This window comes from Martes martes, assembly GCF_963455335.1.
Source record: "Martes martes genome assembly, chromosome: 17".
Lineage (NCBI taxonomy): Eukaryota > Metazoa > Chordata > Mammalia > Carnivora > Mustelidae > Martes > Martes martes.
The window spans coordinates 706,192-722,441 of NC_137905.1; the positions used below are offsets into that span (position 1 = coordinate 706,192).

General features: G+C 52.0%; 2 protein-coding genes across 2 annotated transcripts in view; one reads left to right on the forward strand and one right to left on the reverse strand.

Moving 5' to 3' along the window:
* LOC308357898 (Fanconi anemia group A protein-like) overlaps positions 1-2,468 on the forward strand; it is a 45,376-nt gene extending 42,908 nt beyond the window's left edge. The window contains exons 29-34 of the mRNA XM_080827776.1: positions 448-522; positions 801-933; positions 1,398-1,473; positions 1,723-1,879; positions 1,969-2,061; positions 2,220-2,468. Of these exons, the coding sequence (XP_080683902.1) occupies positions 448-522; positions 801-933; positions 1,398-1,473; positions 1,723-1,879; positions 1,969-2,061; positions 2,220-2,327 (642 nt within the window). The 3' untranslated portion in view covers positions 2,328-2,468. The remainder of the gene's footprint in view (positions 1-447; positions 523-800; positions 934-1,397; positions 1,474-1,722; positions 1,880-1,968; positions 2,062-2,219) is intronic.
* ZNF276 (zinc finger protein 276) lies at positions 2,324-16,250 on the reverse strand. Its single transcript, XM_080827718.1, has 10 exons — positions 15,337-16,250; positions 14,973-15,019; positions 14,432-14,878; positions 13,297-13,375; positions 11,990-12,073; positions 5,982-6,092; positions 5,838-5,913; positions 5,407-5,524; positions 3,028-3,127; positions 2,324-2,952 (listed from the first exon to the last, which is right to left on the reverse strand). The coding sequence occupies exons 1-10, from the start codon at positions 15,618-15,620 to the stop codon at positions 2,706-2,708; spliced, it is 1,593 nt and encodes a 530-aa protein (XP_080683844.1). The 5' UTR covers positions 15,621-16,250; the 3' UTR covers positions 2,324-2,705.

Below are 16,250 nucleotides of genomic sequence, written 5' to 3' on the forward strand. Positions count from 1 at the left end.
TATCGAGTGACCCCAGCCAGCCTGGGTACGCTCCAGGGTCGGTGGGGAGAGGCTTGTGCGTTTACCTCTAGGGAGCTCACAGACGCCCTTCGAGGCCAGGAGCCCGGCAGCGGGGCCCGCGGGCGAGCACCCCCCGCAGCTCGCGCACCGCGCACCGCGTACCCCCTCAGCCGCAGCACCGCTCTAACAAGCTGCGTTAAAGGCTCACATAAGAGGATGCAGTCTGTAAGAATTTATTCTCAAATTATCCTTTAAAATGTTTTCAAACTTTAAAAAGTTTTCTTTATATAATTTTCCTTCCCGAGAAGATCTACTTAAGGAAAAATTTACGCCCTCTGCCTATAAATATTGAGTCAAAGAACAGTGTCCGCATTCGTTACTTAGAATTACTTTTGGAGGTGCAGCCTGGGGGCTCTAACGTTCGGAGGGCGCTGGTTTCACCCGCAGCTGCTGCTCGTCCTGTTCTTCTTTTCCTTAACGGGCCTGCTTTCATCACACCTGACCCCACACTCAAGCCATCAGGTAAGGGGACTCTTTCCCAGCCCCAGACCTCCTAAGGAGGGTTTCCGGAGGAGGGTCCTAGAACATCTGTACCGAAGGGCTCCTCAGAATCTTGTGCTGCGTGAAGCGAGAACCCCTAGGCCCCGGGCCTCTTTGAGGTCTCATTTCAGAACCTGGGCACAGGGGTCCCTGGCCTGTTCCAACTACCGTCACCACTCAAGACTCAACAGAAGGAGCAAAGGGCCCCTTCTGGGCTAGAGGTCACCCCCCCCCCCCAAACTGTGTGCCTGTCTACACAGCCGGCCAGCCTCCTCTTGTGCGGGCCACGGGCTGTTGACTCCCTGGAGGCTTTGGACATCTGCGCTGAGATCCTGGGGTGTTTGGAGAAGAGGAAGGTATCCTGGCTGGTGCTCTTTGAGCTGACGGAGGCGGGTAAGACAGTCCCTGAGACCTGGTAGCAGAGAACAGCCTGTGTCTGTCCCAGTTACCAGCCATCCCTGGGGAAGACAGGTGACCCAGCAGAGGCTGTGGTCCCCACTTTCTGTTTAGTCCTTTTTCAAAAATGACTTTCCACTGGCTAGGTATGAACGTTTGGGCTTTAAAGTACTAACTCATTTTTGGAAGTCTATCTTCTTGGTAAGTATATAAACTACATTTTAGAGTAAATGCAGTATAAACTCATCTCAACAATGAAAGAGTGGAGTCCTCAGGGTCCCAGAGTGCCACTGAGCCCTTATGGGGGGCATAGGGGTCTACCTCCCAGGCCCTGCCCTCCAGCATGGGGACACCCCCCCCCCCCACGACCAGCCAGGCACCTGAGGTGTCCTGAACATGCTGATGCTGGGGTGGGGAGGAAGCCACAAAACTAAACCCACCCCTCCCCACTTTGGTTGCAGAGGGTGGTCTGGGGCCTGTCCTGCTCCGCCTGGCCCCAGATCCATACATCAGGCTGCTGCCGCTTGCCTTCTACAGGTAAGTGCACCTGCCGCTCCGGTCGGTGTGGCAACACTCCCAGCGAAGGCGTGCCCACCTGGGGGGTTGTGTGTGGTCCAAGGAGGGGTCACCCCTTCCCCCATCCTGTATCAGTACCACTGTGGGTCTCCCGCCAAGTGGGAGAGATGCCTGTAACTTCACTCCTCCGATGAGTCACTGCTCTGTGCTCACCACCACTCACCTCCGTGCGATCGTAGAGTCACGAGGCATCTTCTCTCTTACCTTCAGCCTTCTCTCCTATTTTGATGAAGACGCCCTCCTGAGGGAAGATGCCTTCCTGCACGTTGCTGTCGATATGTACCTAAAGCTCATCGGTCTCTTCGTGGCTGGGGAGACAAGTGCAGTCTCGGCTCCGGCCGCCAGGAGCCAGGACCTCCAGGGCCAGGCAGGTGACACATCTCACAGACCCGTGTGGCCAGCTGTCGTGGCCCCTGACAGCACGCTGACCTGGGGCTCTGCCTATCCTCTCTCCAGGGTGACCCCGTAGGCTTGATAACAAAAGCTCGTCATTTTCTGCTGCAATCAATACCTAGGTGCCCCCAAAAGAGCTTCTCGAACATGGCAGAGGTAACACCCAGATACTCGTTTGGTGTGTGCGGTTACGTCCAGGTCACTGTGTAAACGCGCAACACCCCAAGCAGAAATGGGGATCCAGCATCTGACATGGACACTGTGCCCACTTACCTGGCAGCCACAGGGGGCTGAGCACAGTTGTTTTCTCCCAGCTGCTGGCCACTAGTGGAGACTGTGACCCGGAACTGAGCGCCGCCCTCCTGAGCAGACAGCAGGTGGTGCCTGATGCGGACCTCTACCAGGAGCCCCAGCTCTTCTGACTGGACCCTGCGCAGTGCACAGCCCAGCTCCTTTGTAAATAATTTATTACAAGCATAACATGGAGCTTTTGCACTAAAAAGTGGATTACAAATCTCCTTGATTGCTTTGGTGGAGAATAGGAATCAATTATTTAAAATCCATCTGGCCCCGAGTCACTCAGTATTTGTAGGAAAATGCTGGTCCCAGAGTGGAGGCTGGAAAGGCTACGTGAGTTGCACACCGAGCCCACCTTCACCACATGGCAGATCAGTGCCCTCCTGACACACAGGTGGGGGGTACAGCATGGGGGCTCCAGGGGAGCGAGCGAGCAAAGCTGTGCCATCAGGTTGCATATGAGGAACTACCGAAACTGTCTTAACCCCATTTAGTGCCTGTGTTCAGGTGGGCTCAGGCTTCACGGCCTGGCCCTCCACAGTCCCAGGCGGTGGCTCCAGGGGCAGTGCCTTGTCCTGGGTTTGCGTCAGAGGGTGGACCATGGACATGTGCACATTGAGGTTGTGGGCCTTCTCGAACCGCCGGCCACACTGGTCACAGGCAAAGTCCAGCTCGGTCTCAGCCTTGTGTTTAGTCATGTGGTACTTGAGGGATGCCCGCTGCCGGCACTGGAAGCCACAGACTTCGCACCTGGGGGACAGGGTCACGTGAGCGAGGGCGTGGGCGCCAGCGTGGCCGTGAGAAGGTGCCCGTCCCCACACTTACTGCAGAGGCTTGGCTCCCGAGTGGCGCATCTGGTGGACGAGAAGGTGCTTCCGCTGCTTGAAGGTCTGTCCACACTCATCACAGATGTAGTTCCGCACCTCTGGGGGCCAGAGATCCAGTGAGCACCGCACGGGAAATGCCCAGCCCTCCCACGGAGCACGGGGACCCAAGCAAGGGGCCGTGCAAATCCAATTTTACTGAGAGATGGAAAACATTTCTAATGTAGAACTTTTTGTTAAAATTGCTTAAAAATGTCACCTGGCTGGGACTTCGCCAGCTACTGTACACAGGTGAAGCCTGTTTTCTAAAAGAGAAACTTCAGATCTACTCAAGCAAAGATTCTTAGAGGACATCCAAATCACTAAAGCTTCACCGATCACTACTGCTCTAAAAATTATCCCCGTACTGGGTCCAAGGTAGGGGAGGGGGCATATCCACTTAGCAAATAAGTTTCTTATACTCTTGAACAAAAACCCAAGAGTCAGTTCTACTCCTGGACGTGTGCCTGGGGTGGTGGCCACGAGCCCCTTCCTCACTGCCACTCCACCGACAAACACTCCACCCCGACTGGCTCTCTCTCCCCTACTAGGTACAATGCACCCTTCCAAGTTCACAGTCCACCCTCTTGGTGTTTAAAAAAAACACAAAACTGCTAAGGGTTATGACCACTGGTGTCTGAACTGGGACACAACTTGAAGTCCCAATTTGAGGGAATTATTTGTGTCAGATGCCCAGGGTGGCTCAAGAGCAAAAAACATAGGAAAAATGGTTTCAGGGAGAAACCAACCAATAGATTTGTTCAACGATAAAACTGACAAATCTGGGTAAAACAAAGTAAAGTGTAACTTTCTATAGTAAGTCATTTTAACAAAAACAAGCACAACTTCTGTTTAGGGATAAACAGATACACAACCCACGGATCTCTTAAAGGGGGTGATGCCAATGCAGGAGAGCAGCTTTGTGGGAGAAGCTGCAGCAGCAGGCGTCCAGCGCACATAGTCCTTGGGCTTCTAACACAGGTGGCACAGATCATGTCGTTAAAGGGAGGGGAGTCAAAACTGAGATAAACGCACATGAGCCCAGGGCTGTAATGTGGATGCAGAGAATGGGTGTGGAGAGGAAGAGGGCCCTTGGCTCACATCATCCCACAAACACACTTAGGTAACTATCAGATCCTCCCAGATACCCCAGAAATGGACCTGAAGACTGGCAAAACCAACCCCACAACTAAAGGCAGAGAGGAGGAGGGAGCCGCCTTCAGGGAGAAGAGCAAGAGACAGACTAGCTCACAGGGAAAAGCAGTTCCCAGAGCAACTGGCTTGGAAAGCCAGACGGGCCGAGGGCCTGAGTTTCCCAAGTTCTTGCAACTAGTGGGGCTTCGAGCCTGAACTGTAAAGGTCAGTGGGCCAGGCTCAGGGAGAGCCCAGAGGGCACTGCCGCGCTCAAAGCAAGCGCACAGCCCGTGGACATACAAGAGCACCCAGGGCCCACGGGTTGGGGGTGGAGGTTACATGCTCAGCTCAGAGGGCATACCAGAGAGACCCCTCTAGGAGAAAAGGAACAGCAGGTGCCCTTTACCTTCCCCACCCCCAGCATAAGCAAAGGTCCACCTCCAGAATCAGCACAGACAACACTCCATTCCTAACTCACACCAAGCTACCTGCACTCTGCTGGCCTCAGTCCCAGCCCAGCAGGGCCCCTCCCCCGAAGACCAGCCCAAACCCCTGCTCCCACCACGTTCCTCGACCCGGGAGTTCCGGAGTCTGTGCCGGCAGGTCTCACTGCCTGAGCAGACCAGAGCACAGCCAGCTGCGCACCACCTTCAGACCAGGCACCGCCCACATGGGGCGCAGAGAGCCCCTGCGGACGGCCGGTCTGGAGGCTAGAGTGGCCGGGACACGCGAGCAGAGCGCACCCCCCGCCCCCGACCCCAGCCCCAAGGCGCCGGGCCCTGGGGAACATGCCCACTGCACTGCAGGGCGCCACAGGGCTTCTTCATCAGGTCATTACTCTCAAAAACACACAGAAAAAGGCACAGACAAATCGAGAAGCAACGGGAAGACGCCCCGCACCTGCGGAGGGAGGGCGCTTACCAGCTTCTCCGTGCTTAGCTTCTACAATTGCTACCATGCGCGTGGGTTACTTTTACAATCCGAAAAGCATGTAATAAATGTCGTTTTTTAAAAGTAATGAGAAAATCCCCACCACAATAAACTTGCTGAAAAGCACTGGGATTTCTTCACTGTCAGTCCCACACCACTTACGCATGACCCCCAAGGCACCAAGACACAGCCCCAGGCATCTTCGAAGGGCGTCCGGCCCCCATCAGCCACCCAAGGGGACTGTACAGGTGAGCATGTGGGAGAACGGGGCGCGCACCTGTGTGGATGAGCTTCACGTGACGCTGCAGATAGCGATCGATCATGAACACCTTGTTGCAGCCAGGGTGGGGGCAGGGCCTCTCCCGGACCTCCTCGTGGTGCTCCTTTATGTGCTTCTGCGGGAGGGACAGCAAGACCCTGAGTGCCCCGGCCAGGCAGTCACCCCCGATCACACAGCACGTGCCTCCCGCAGGCCCTACACGGCACCCTCAAAGGAACAGACCCAACCCTCCCTCCCTCAACCGGAAGTGGGTGCTTCTCCCAGGAGCGGAAGGCTCACTTCTCGGCCCCTGGCTGCTCCTCTCTCTCCACCGAGGCTCTCACGAGGCCCTGGGAACAGGCCTCCACCCGGCTCTACAGAAACCCGGGCCCTCCCGGTCAGCCACACACAGAAGGTAACCCCTGGCCCCGGGGCAAGGCCCTGCTTACCTTCATGCCGTCGGCCCCTCGGTACACAGCCGTGCAGCCCTGGTAAGGGCACTTGTAGATGGTGGGCAGCTCCTCCCTGCAAGGCAGAGCACGCATGGAGCCGCTGCCCCCGTGGGCAGGGCGGCCCCCAACCCAGGCCCTCACCTCTCGCAGCGGAGCTTGTTCTTCCAGCCTGGCTTGGGGCCAGGTTTCTTTCGAATTTTTGGTTCTTCAGACTTCTTGGTTTCTTTGCTTTCACTCTTTTTGCCAGAGACCCTGGTGGGGGGGGAGACGGACAATCAGATTCGGCGCTGTTTCTGATCTCTCCCGCACGTATTCTCTCACTCTTCTTCATGGTTCTCTCTCCTCAAACAGGAGAGGTGGGCTTTCCCCAGGCTTCCATGGCAACCTGTTTCAGCCTCGGTGCTCACTGGCTGGCTTTCAAACTGACCTTAGCCACCAGAGCGAGACCAACTCCTAGCAAAGGCAGAGGCTCTGCACTGCCGCCTCGGGAAGGCAAGGGGCAGGGACGGCCGGGTTGTCAGGACTCAAACTTCACTCCCTAAACATCAAAACCAAACACTACTTGGAGACATCATATTAAATGATGGAGTGGGGAAGCTTCAGGGGTCAGTCCCTCCAACAAAACCAGCACCAGGCTAGAAAAGATCAGAATCAACAGTTTTGGAAGCTGACGGGAGGTGCCCAGCCGCCAGGCGGGGGCTCAGAGGGAGATGCGCGTTCTTGGGAGAGCGCTGTGTGGCTCCGCCAGCTGCCATCCCTGCTCCTCAGTCCTGCTGCTGGGGCGAGCGTGGACAGTGGGGACCTTTTATTCAGTCTGACGGGTCCCTGAAGGACCAGTTCGGATGCACCAATCTCCCCGTGGGGCCTAGTGAAGATTTAAAGAGACATAGGGTGCCTGTGGCTCAGTTGGTTAAGAGTCTGCCTTCGACTTAGGTCATGATCCCGGGGTCCTGTGATCGAGTCCTGCCTCCGGCTCCACACTCAGCAGGAATCTGCTTCTCCCTCTCCCCCTCCCTCTGCTCATGCTGTCTGTCTCTCAAATAAAATCTTTTAAAAAGTATATAAAGAGAAATGTACATTTTTTTCCCTTTTCAGATCCAAACATTTAAAGAAAACCGTCAGAAACAGAAGAACTTCTTAGGGCATTATGCGACAAGCCTATACCTAACATCATCCTCAACTGTGAAAGACTGAAAGCTTTCCCGTAATCAAGAACAAGACAAGGGCACCTGGGTGGCTCAGTCGGTTAAGCCTCTGCCTTCCGCTCGGGTCATGGTCTCAGGGTCCTGGGATCGAGCCCCGCATCGGGCTCTCTGCTCAGTGGGGAGCCTGCTTCCCCCTCTCTCTCTGCCTGCCTCTCTGCCTACTTGTGATCTCTGTCAAATAACTAAATAAAATCTTTAAAAAAAAAAAAAGAACAAGACAAAGATGCCCATTTTCACCACTGCTATTCAACACAGTATTAGAAGTTCTAGACACAGCAATCAGGCAAGAAAAAGAAAGGGGATCTAAATTACCAAAAAAATTACCTCTGTGCACAAATAACATTATCTCCTATGTAGAAAACCCTGAAGAATCCACACAAAAATAAACAAATTCAGCAAAGCTGCAGGATACATAATCAACACAGAAAAACCAGTTCTAAAAATGAATGATGCAAAACAGAACTTAAAAAATAATTCATTTGCACTAGCATTAAAAACGATAGTTGGGGGGGTGCCTGGGTGGCTCAGTGGGTTAAAGCCTCTGCCTTCGGCTCAGGTCATGGTCCCAGGGTCCTGGGATCGAGCCCCACATCAGGCTCTCTGCTCAGCAGGGAGCCTGCTTCCTCCTCTCTCTCTGCCTGCCTCTCTGTGATCTCCATCTGTCAAATAAATAAATAAAAAATCTTAAAAAAAAAATGATAGTTAGGAATAAAATTAACCAAGAAGATGAAAGACTTACACACCGAACACTAAAACATACTGCTGAAAGAAATTTAAAAAGACCTAAACAAGTGGGAAAACACGCCAGGTCTATGGACTGCAGGATTAATATCAAGATGGCAATACTCCCAAAGTGAGCTATAGATTCAATCCCTAACCCTAACCCATAGTGGTGTTTTTGGCAGAAACAAAAAAAAGCAACCCTATGCTTAACACGGAATTTAAAGGGACACTGAACAGCTAGACGAGTCCGAAAAACAAAGCTGGAGGACTCACACTTCTGATTCCAAAATTTATTATAAAGCTACAATAATCAAAACAGTGTGGTAGCAGCACAAAAACAGACATACAGACTAAATGAAAAGAACTGAGACCCCAAAACTATACCCCTCACAAGAAAAATCAACTGATTTTTAGAGAAGCATGCCAAGACCAGTCACTGGGGAAAGGACGCTCTCTTCAACAAATGGTGCTGGGAGAGCTGCATGTCCACGGGCCGAAGAACGAAACTGGATCCCGAACTCACTCCATATACAAAAATTAACTCAAATGAATCAAAGACGTAAGAGCTAAAACTATCAAACTCCCGGATGAAAACATGACCTTGGATTTGGCAACAGTTTCTGGAATATAACATCAAAGGTAAAGCAACACACACGGGCCGCCTGGCTGCCTCAGTCAGCAGAGCGTGCAACTCTTGATCTTGGGGTTGTGAGTCTGAGCCCCACGTTGAACATAGAAATTAAAAAAAAAAAAAAAAAAAAAAGGCAAACCAACACAAGTAAAAACAGGTAAATTGGATTTCAAAATTAAAAATTTTTGTGCACCAAAGGAAAGTATCAAGGGATTGAAAAAGATAATCTACCAAATGGGAGAAAATGTACTTTACAACTCAACAGCATAAAGATAAAACAAGCCAATTTAAAAATGGGCAAGAATAAATAAAAAGAAAAAAAAACTTTCAAAATCCGAAGGGGGAAAAAAAGGCAAAAGACTTAAATAGACATTTCTCAAAAAATATAAGCATGTTAAAAGATGTCCACCATCACTAATCACTAAGGAAATGCAAACCAAAATGACAATGGAGTACTACTTCACACCCAAGAGGATGAATACTAAAAAGGAAAACAGGTTTGAATCACTATATTATATGCCTGGAACTAATATAACACTGTGTTAACGATACTAAAAATTAGGGAAAAAAAAAAAACAACAACCACTGTGGAAAGCAGTACGGATGTTCCACAGAAAATTAAAAATAGGACGCCTGGGTAGGTTAAGCCACTGCCTTCAGTTCAGGTCATGATCCTGGAGTCCTGGGACTGAATCCTGCATCAGGCTCCCTGCTCAGCGGGGAGTCTGCTTCTCCCCCTAACCCTCTCTCTTCTCCTGCTCTCTCTCTCTCATTCTCTCAAATAAATAAATAAATAAAATCTTTTTAAAAAATTAAAAATATGTACACATAAAACTAACAGAACATGGTACGTTAACTATACTGGAATTACAATTAAAAACTTAAGAGGGTCAGGGTGCCTGGGTGGCTCAGTGGGTTAAGCCTCTGCCTTCAGCTCAGATCATGATCTCAGGGTCCTGGGATCGAGCCCCGAGTCAGGCTTTCTGCTCAGCAGGGAGCCTACTTCTCTCTCTCTCTGCCTGCCTCTCTGCCTATTTGTGACCTCTCTTTCTCCATCAAATAAATAAATAAAATCTTAAAAAAAAAAAAAACACTTAATAGGGGTGCCTGGGTAGCTCAGTTGTTAAGCGTCTGGCTTCAGCTCAGGTCATGATCCCAGGGCCCTGGCATCAAGCCCTGGGCTCCCTGCTCAGTGGGAAGCCTGCTTCTCCCTCTCCCAATCCCTCTGCTTGTGTTACCTCTCTCTTGCTGTGTCTGTCTCTATCAAATAATAAAATCTTATAAATAAATAATAAAAAATAAAAAATAGAAATAGAATATGATCCAGTAATTCCACTACTATATTTACCCAAACAAAAAGAAAATACTAATTCAAAAAGACACAGGTCCCTTATGTTTATGGCAACACTATTTACAACAGCCAAGCTTCCAACAACATGGAAGCAACACAAGGGCTCCAAGATGAACGGATAAAAAAGACGTGGTATGTATATAATGGAACATCACTCATCCATAAGAAAAATAAGATCTTGCAACAACGTAGATGGACCTAGAGAGCATTCTGCTAAGTGAACTAATTCAAGGAAAGAGAAATAACCTATGTCTTACCTGTATGTGGAATAAAAAACAAAACCAACAAAAGCAGAAACAGCCCCATAAATAGAGAAGTGATGTCTGTGGGGCGGGGAGCGCTCCACTCGAGGAATGAAAGACAAAGCACAGAGAACACAGTCAGTGGAACTCTAACAGGGCTGCACGGCAACAGATGGCAGCCACACCTCGACGAGGTACGGCACAACATACAGAATTAGAGTTACTACATTGTGGGCCTGACACAAACACTGTATGCCAACTGTACTTCACTGTAAAAATAAACAAAAGGGCGCCTGGGTGGCTCAGTGGGTTAAGCCTCTGCCGTAGGCTCAGGTCATGATGCCAGGGTCCTGGGATCGAGCCCCACATCGTGCTCTCTGCTCAGTGGGGAGCCTGCTTCCCCCTCTCTCTCTGCCTGCCTCTGTCTACTTGTGATCTCTGTCTGTCAAATAAATAAATAAAAATCTTAAAAAAAAAAAAAAAAAGAGTTGGATGCTTTATCAGCTGAGCCACCCAGGCAACCCTCAAAGAGATACTTGTAGGCCAATATTCATAATATTATTCACAACAGCCAAAAGGTAAAACACCCCAAAATGACAGATGAATGGATCAACACACTGCATACAACACACCATACAACAGAATATATTCAGTCATAGGAAAGAACCAAGTTCTGATACATGTTACAATACGGATCAATCTAAGACACATTACATTAAATAAAAGAATCCTTTCAAAAAGGACAAATATGTATTTCCATTTCCATGAGGTACCCTGATGTAACTAGCCTGAGCCTGGGAGAGGGGAGAAGGGAGGTCATTACTTAACAGGAGCAGTTTCTACTTGGGATGATGAAAAGTTTAGAAATAGTGGTGATGGCTACACAACACTATAAATGTACTCGATGCCACTGAATTAACTGCACATTTACAAATATAAAATGGGGGGCACCTGGGTGGCTCAGTCCCAGCTAAGGGGACCGGCAAGTCTGCTTAAAACAAAGTCACATGGACGAGGGCTACTCAGAGGCCCTGTCCTCTGTTTCCAGTTGTGATTCAATTGTAGCACCCAAGGAACCATGTGGCCACCAGGTCTGAGTGTCTCTGTGGGCACAAAGGTGAACCCAGAGCTGTGGCCAGCCCACTGCTACCTGGTCCCCCCTCCCGCAGGGCCTGGCTTCTGTTTCTTTTTCCATAGCCATGTCAAAACTCAAATGAAACAAGGAAGTCAGGTTTGCTCTTTAATCTTTGTGCTGCGTTTACTTGGCTGATGGTACGGTGCTTCCGGTCTGCGCTCGACCGTGAAATGCTCAGTAACACCAGGTGGGGCAGTGGCCAATCGCCGGTGTTCTTGGTGTTCCTGCGCTTAAGGCGGGGAGGAAAGTGACACAAGCATACATCAGCCTTCCCTGCCAGGACCCTGTATCCTGAGAGAAAACACAAATCCCTGAAAAGGGAAGGTCAAGACGAGGCCACAGAGGCAACTCTACAGGGAAGTGGCGTCGAAATCAGTGCCAGAGGCAGATCTGAGAGCAACCGCAGGGCTGGGTCCCTGAGTCTCCAAGGACCTTAGCAAAGCAGCAGAAAGAAGTGCAGAGTAGAGGCTCCTGCAGGAAATCAGAGGGTGCCACAACAGACACGACTGTGGTATGACTGAGGGCAGAGCTGGCAGAAGGGAAAGCAGAGAGCTCCCAGAATGATGCTGAGTCACATCCACAGGCCCTGCCACTCCCACATGACACAGAGATCAGGTCTCAGCACTGAACTAAGGAAGGCCTCCGGCTCACTCCGAAGCCACACAGTAGTGGGCTAGGGTCGTCAGGCCAAAGAGCGGCGGGAAACGTGTGCTGAGCAAGGGCAGACCAGGAAGCAGGAGCCTTCATTCTCTGTCCCAACTACTCCCACCCGGTGACCCTACCAGGCAGACACGGGTTTCCAGGTTACCCAGTGACGCCATTCCCACACACTAGGGACATGGAACAAGACAGCCCCCCTTACTTCTTTTCTGGGTAAGGCTCGAAGGATTCGTCTGAGGACTGGGTATTCTGCTTCTTATCATTTTCATCTTCACTCAGGATGTCCCTAGGGAAGAAGAGAGAACCTTTAGCAAAGGCCTGTGGTGTATGACAGATCCAGTGACACCGCCTGTCTAGAAACACCATCAAATCTCCATACTCCACGTTTTTGCGCTCCTAACAAGGTCTTAGAAACCTAAAAATCCCCAAATTTCTGAACTCCTCTCCTAACAAAAAGGGCAGGCCAGCAAACTGAAAACTGACGATCCCCCAGAAGCCACACTCCCCTCACACCAGGACCCTGAACTTGGAAAGAACCTCTCTAGGGGGCCCCAGATAGCACTCGAAGATCTCAAAGAGGTAGGCTTCTCAGAAAGTGGACTTTCAGACTATGAGTCACCTGCTCCCCACAACTGTGAGCACCTATCCAGCTGATCTGTCAGCTGTTGGCCATTGCAAAGGTCACAACGGCCAGGAAAAGATCTGTGCATCTGTAACCTTTACCCTAAAGCATGAATTCAGTCTCTACAGGACAGCGGACACAGACAGGATGGTACACCATGGCCTTCCCCTGCAGGCTGCCACACGTCCAGACAAGAAGAGACTCCAGGCTGGCTGGTGGCCTATAGGACAGCCTGCGACCACTGCTGGTCCTGGAGGTGTTTTAGCACACCCACCTGAGTTCTTCCGGCACCTCAGTCATTTGCATTGACACCCCACTAGATCTGAGCCAAAAATCATACTGTCCTCCTCCTTGTGTGTATGAGGGTACACTTGCATTCCAGTCACAGCTTACGGGGAAAGGGTGTGAAGACCAGCTGGCATGTGGCTGCCACCACGAAGGGTTCTCAGCGGACAAGCAGGAGGTGGCCCCAGGAGCGAACAGTCCCTGATAGTGCCCTTTCGGGAGCCCTTGGTCCTGCACAGAACCTCTGCCCCAAGTCACAATCATGTCAGGACAAAGGGCCAGAGACTGACCTCGCCTGTTTCAGTAACATCTACGGCTGGCGCAAAACCACAGCCTTAAAGGAGAAGCCAGCAACAGCAGAAGAGGACCACAGTACTCTAATTCCACACCCCCCTGGTTGTGCTCCTCTTGCGGCTGCCTCAGGTCTGGGGGGCCCTCTGGATCAGGAACAAGAAGCCTGGAAGTACCCTTGGCCACTCGTCTCCTTCCCACCAAGAGAAGGAGAGGGTCCTGGCCAGGACACAAGCAGGGAGCACACAGGTTGGTGGAGTTGGGTTTTCCAAGGAGGAATTTTAGGCTATTTAAACCCACTCTTCTCTCACCCCTCAGAAAGGTCACTGAACTCGTCTTTTACCCGATCATCCGAGGTTGAAGATGGAACCTGCTTCTCACCCAACCGCCCTGAGAAACAAAGAACAAGGCTCCTGTTACCAACACGGAGCGCAAGCAGTGCTCCCCAGAAAGGAGGCATGCACCTGTCTTCCTTGCAGGGAGCCTGAGGTCCTTCAACCTTAAATCCCACCCACCTCCCAGTCCCATTCCCCATAAGGTCCCTGCATAGCCAGACCGGCCACCCCCACATCTAGCACAGGCATGGGCAGCACCAGGCCTCAGAAACCCTAGCCGACAGCCCACATCAGCAAGCCCAGCCCTTCCTAGAGGTTCAGATTCAGTTGTTTCGGGGTGGGATGACTTGCACTTTGTGGATGTTCCGGGACATTCAAAAAAAATCGTTACCAAAGTATTGCATGCACACAGTAGGGGAAAAAAAAAAAAAAAAAAGCAGTTCTAAGAACCTCTGACACAATTCCCTTCTCCCTTCCCAGCATTTGTGCCCCTCTATCTCTCTGAACCATCTGGGCAGCCACGCTTCTTTTCTTTTCTTTTCCGGGTAGCTCAGGTGCACAAACGGAGGCTGCAAGCAGCAGCAGGAAGCCATTAACAAAGTCCATTAACAGCAACACCCCAACCAGAGCACGGTGGGATGGGGTCCCAGACAAGGGCCCTGTGTCTCCTCTTGGCCAGCTGGCAGAGGAGCCTGTCTATACCAGTCCCGCTGGGATGTCACAGAGATGCTGGCTGAGGCCCAGAGAATGACCTGCAGCTGGCCCAAAACAGCCTCAGGCAGCAGCTGCCCTCTTCCCCCATGTCCCACAACAAGGACCCCATTCTTCTGCCTCTCTTAGCCCCCTGGCCCCAAGCAGGCTTAGCAAGGAAGACCGGACGGCAGACAAGCATGCCTTCACAGAAACTGCTGTACGAGAGTCCTTAACCCCTCCCTGGTGTCAGGTGCCCAGGAGGAGATGCTAAGGCCGACTCCTCATCGTTTCTCCCAGAGCCGCTGCATACGACACCATGACCACGGTCCACAACAATGCAGACATCCACTTTCTGCTGAGGGCCCTGCCTGGGTCAAGACTAGGAATCCTGGTCTAACAGCCCACAAGAGCCTCCTACCTGGGGCCCCACTTGAGGGGAAACTTGGCTGAGGTGGGGGGCCCAGCCCAGGCCCTACGGGGTTGACATCTGAAGGAGGCTGGGCCATGTCGGTGCTGGGCAGCGTCTCGGTCTCGGCTGGAGCAGTGGTTGCTCTGCCCTGGGAGCTCTGAGGGGCAGCCCCAGTGGGGTTGGACCCCCGATGCTGGGTCAGCCACGGGGCCATCTCCTTGTCCCATGTCCACTTGACTGCCAATGCACTGTCCAGCAAGAGGGCCCCGCAGCTGGAGTCGGCATCCATGGTATAGTCGTGGCCCTGGTCACAGCCCCAAACAGCTTGGATAACACCGCAGTACTCGGAGGACAACGTCCTCTGGAGATTAGGCAGGGCCCCACAGCTGGCTGCGTGTCCATGCACCCATGCCACCAAGTCGCGTAGGCCCTGGGCGCTCGAAGTGATCAGGTCCACTGAGGAAAGGCAGAGAGACGCCACACCCAAGGCCAGTCAGCACCCAGTCCACCTGGAGCCTACCCACATACCACACACAAGGGGCACACTCACCCAAACACGCTCCCTCCTCTGCCCCTGGTGGGGGCTTGGCACCAACCCTGCAAAGGATCAGCATGGCCAGGAGTCAGGCTGGCAGTGAACAAGACGCAGGCTCACCAGATCCCTTTCATAGGCCACCTCTCCCACATGCAGTCTGAAACTTCTCTTCCAAGGGCTCCCTCCTGTCTCCTTACACTCAGCCCTTTGCGGCCTTCACCTCCCCCAAGCATGTCTGTCCAACTCCCTCACACCAACATGTTTGCTCCTCTAGGCATGATGCGTCTCCCCACTGCAGAGACCCCCCGCCGGCACTCCCCAGCATGCAGGGAGCTTAGGCCCTGAATGCCCACCAAATGAATGAAGGAGGATCGCCTACTTTGTGCAAGTCTTCCGGTGGCCTGTCGGGGAGACGTTGACTCTCTGCAGGAAGGACTTGAGGAGGCCGTGGCACTGGTAGAACTGGGCGTGGCAGTTCTTGCAGACAAACTGCGACAGAGCTGGGTCCTGGTGGACGGCCACCCCCAGCAGATGCTGGAAGTCCCTGATGAAAACTCGTTCCCCTGGGGGGGGTCTGTCTGAGCTCTCCCCAGGGGCCCTGCCAGAAATGCTGCGTAGACTCCGTGAGGAGAACTTCCCATGGCAGAGGCGACAGTGCCCCATGGCAAGAGCCCGGCCTGTTCCTGGGCAAGCACAGGAGACATTAAGTCAGCAGGTGAGGCTGCTCGCTGCACAGGGCATGGAAGACACAAGCTCCTAGGAAACGAGCAACATGGCCCCAGGGGAGGTGAGGCCCATGTTCTGCCACCCTCCCAGCTCCTCGAGTGAAGAACCCTCCATAGAGCTTCCCCATATATACACCTTAGACACAAGCCCTCATCTGGGCCAAAGGCAAGGCTCTGGCTCTGGGCTCCCGGCTGAACATAAACCCTTTTGGGGGAATGTGCTCAATGGAGGGCCTTACGGTCCAGAAAACCTTTCAGAGAATTCTGAGTGCTTCTACAGCAAGGCCAGAATTACCCTGATAACAAAACCAGACAAGGACACCACAAGAAAAGAAAATTACACACCAATATCCCTGACAAACACAGCTGCCAAAATGCCCACCAAATTCAACAATACACTAAGTGGCTCATATACCATGATCCAGTGGCATTGATTCCAGAGGTGCAAGGACGGTCCAGTGCTCACAAACCTATCCGTGAGATAAAACGTTCACAAAACAAAGGATGCGACTCACATAAGCATCTCAGCAGATGCAGAAAGTTTTGGACAAAACTCAACACCCATCAT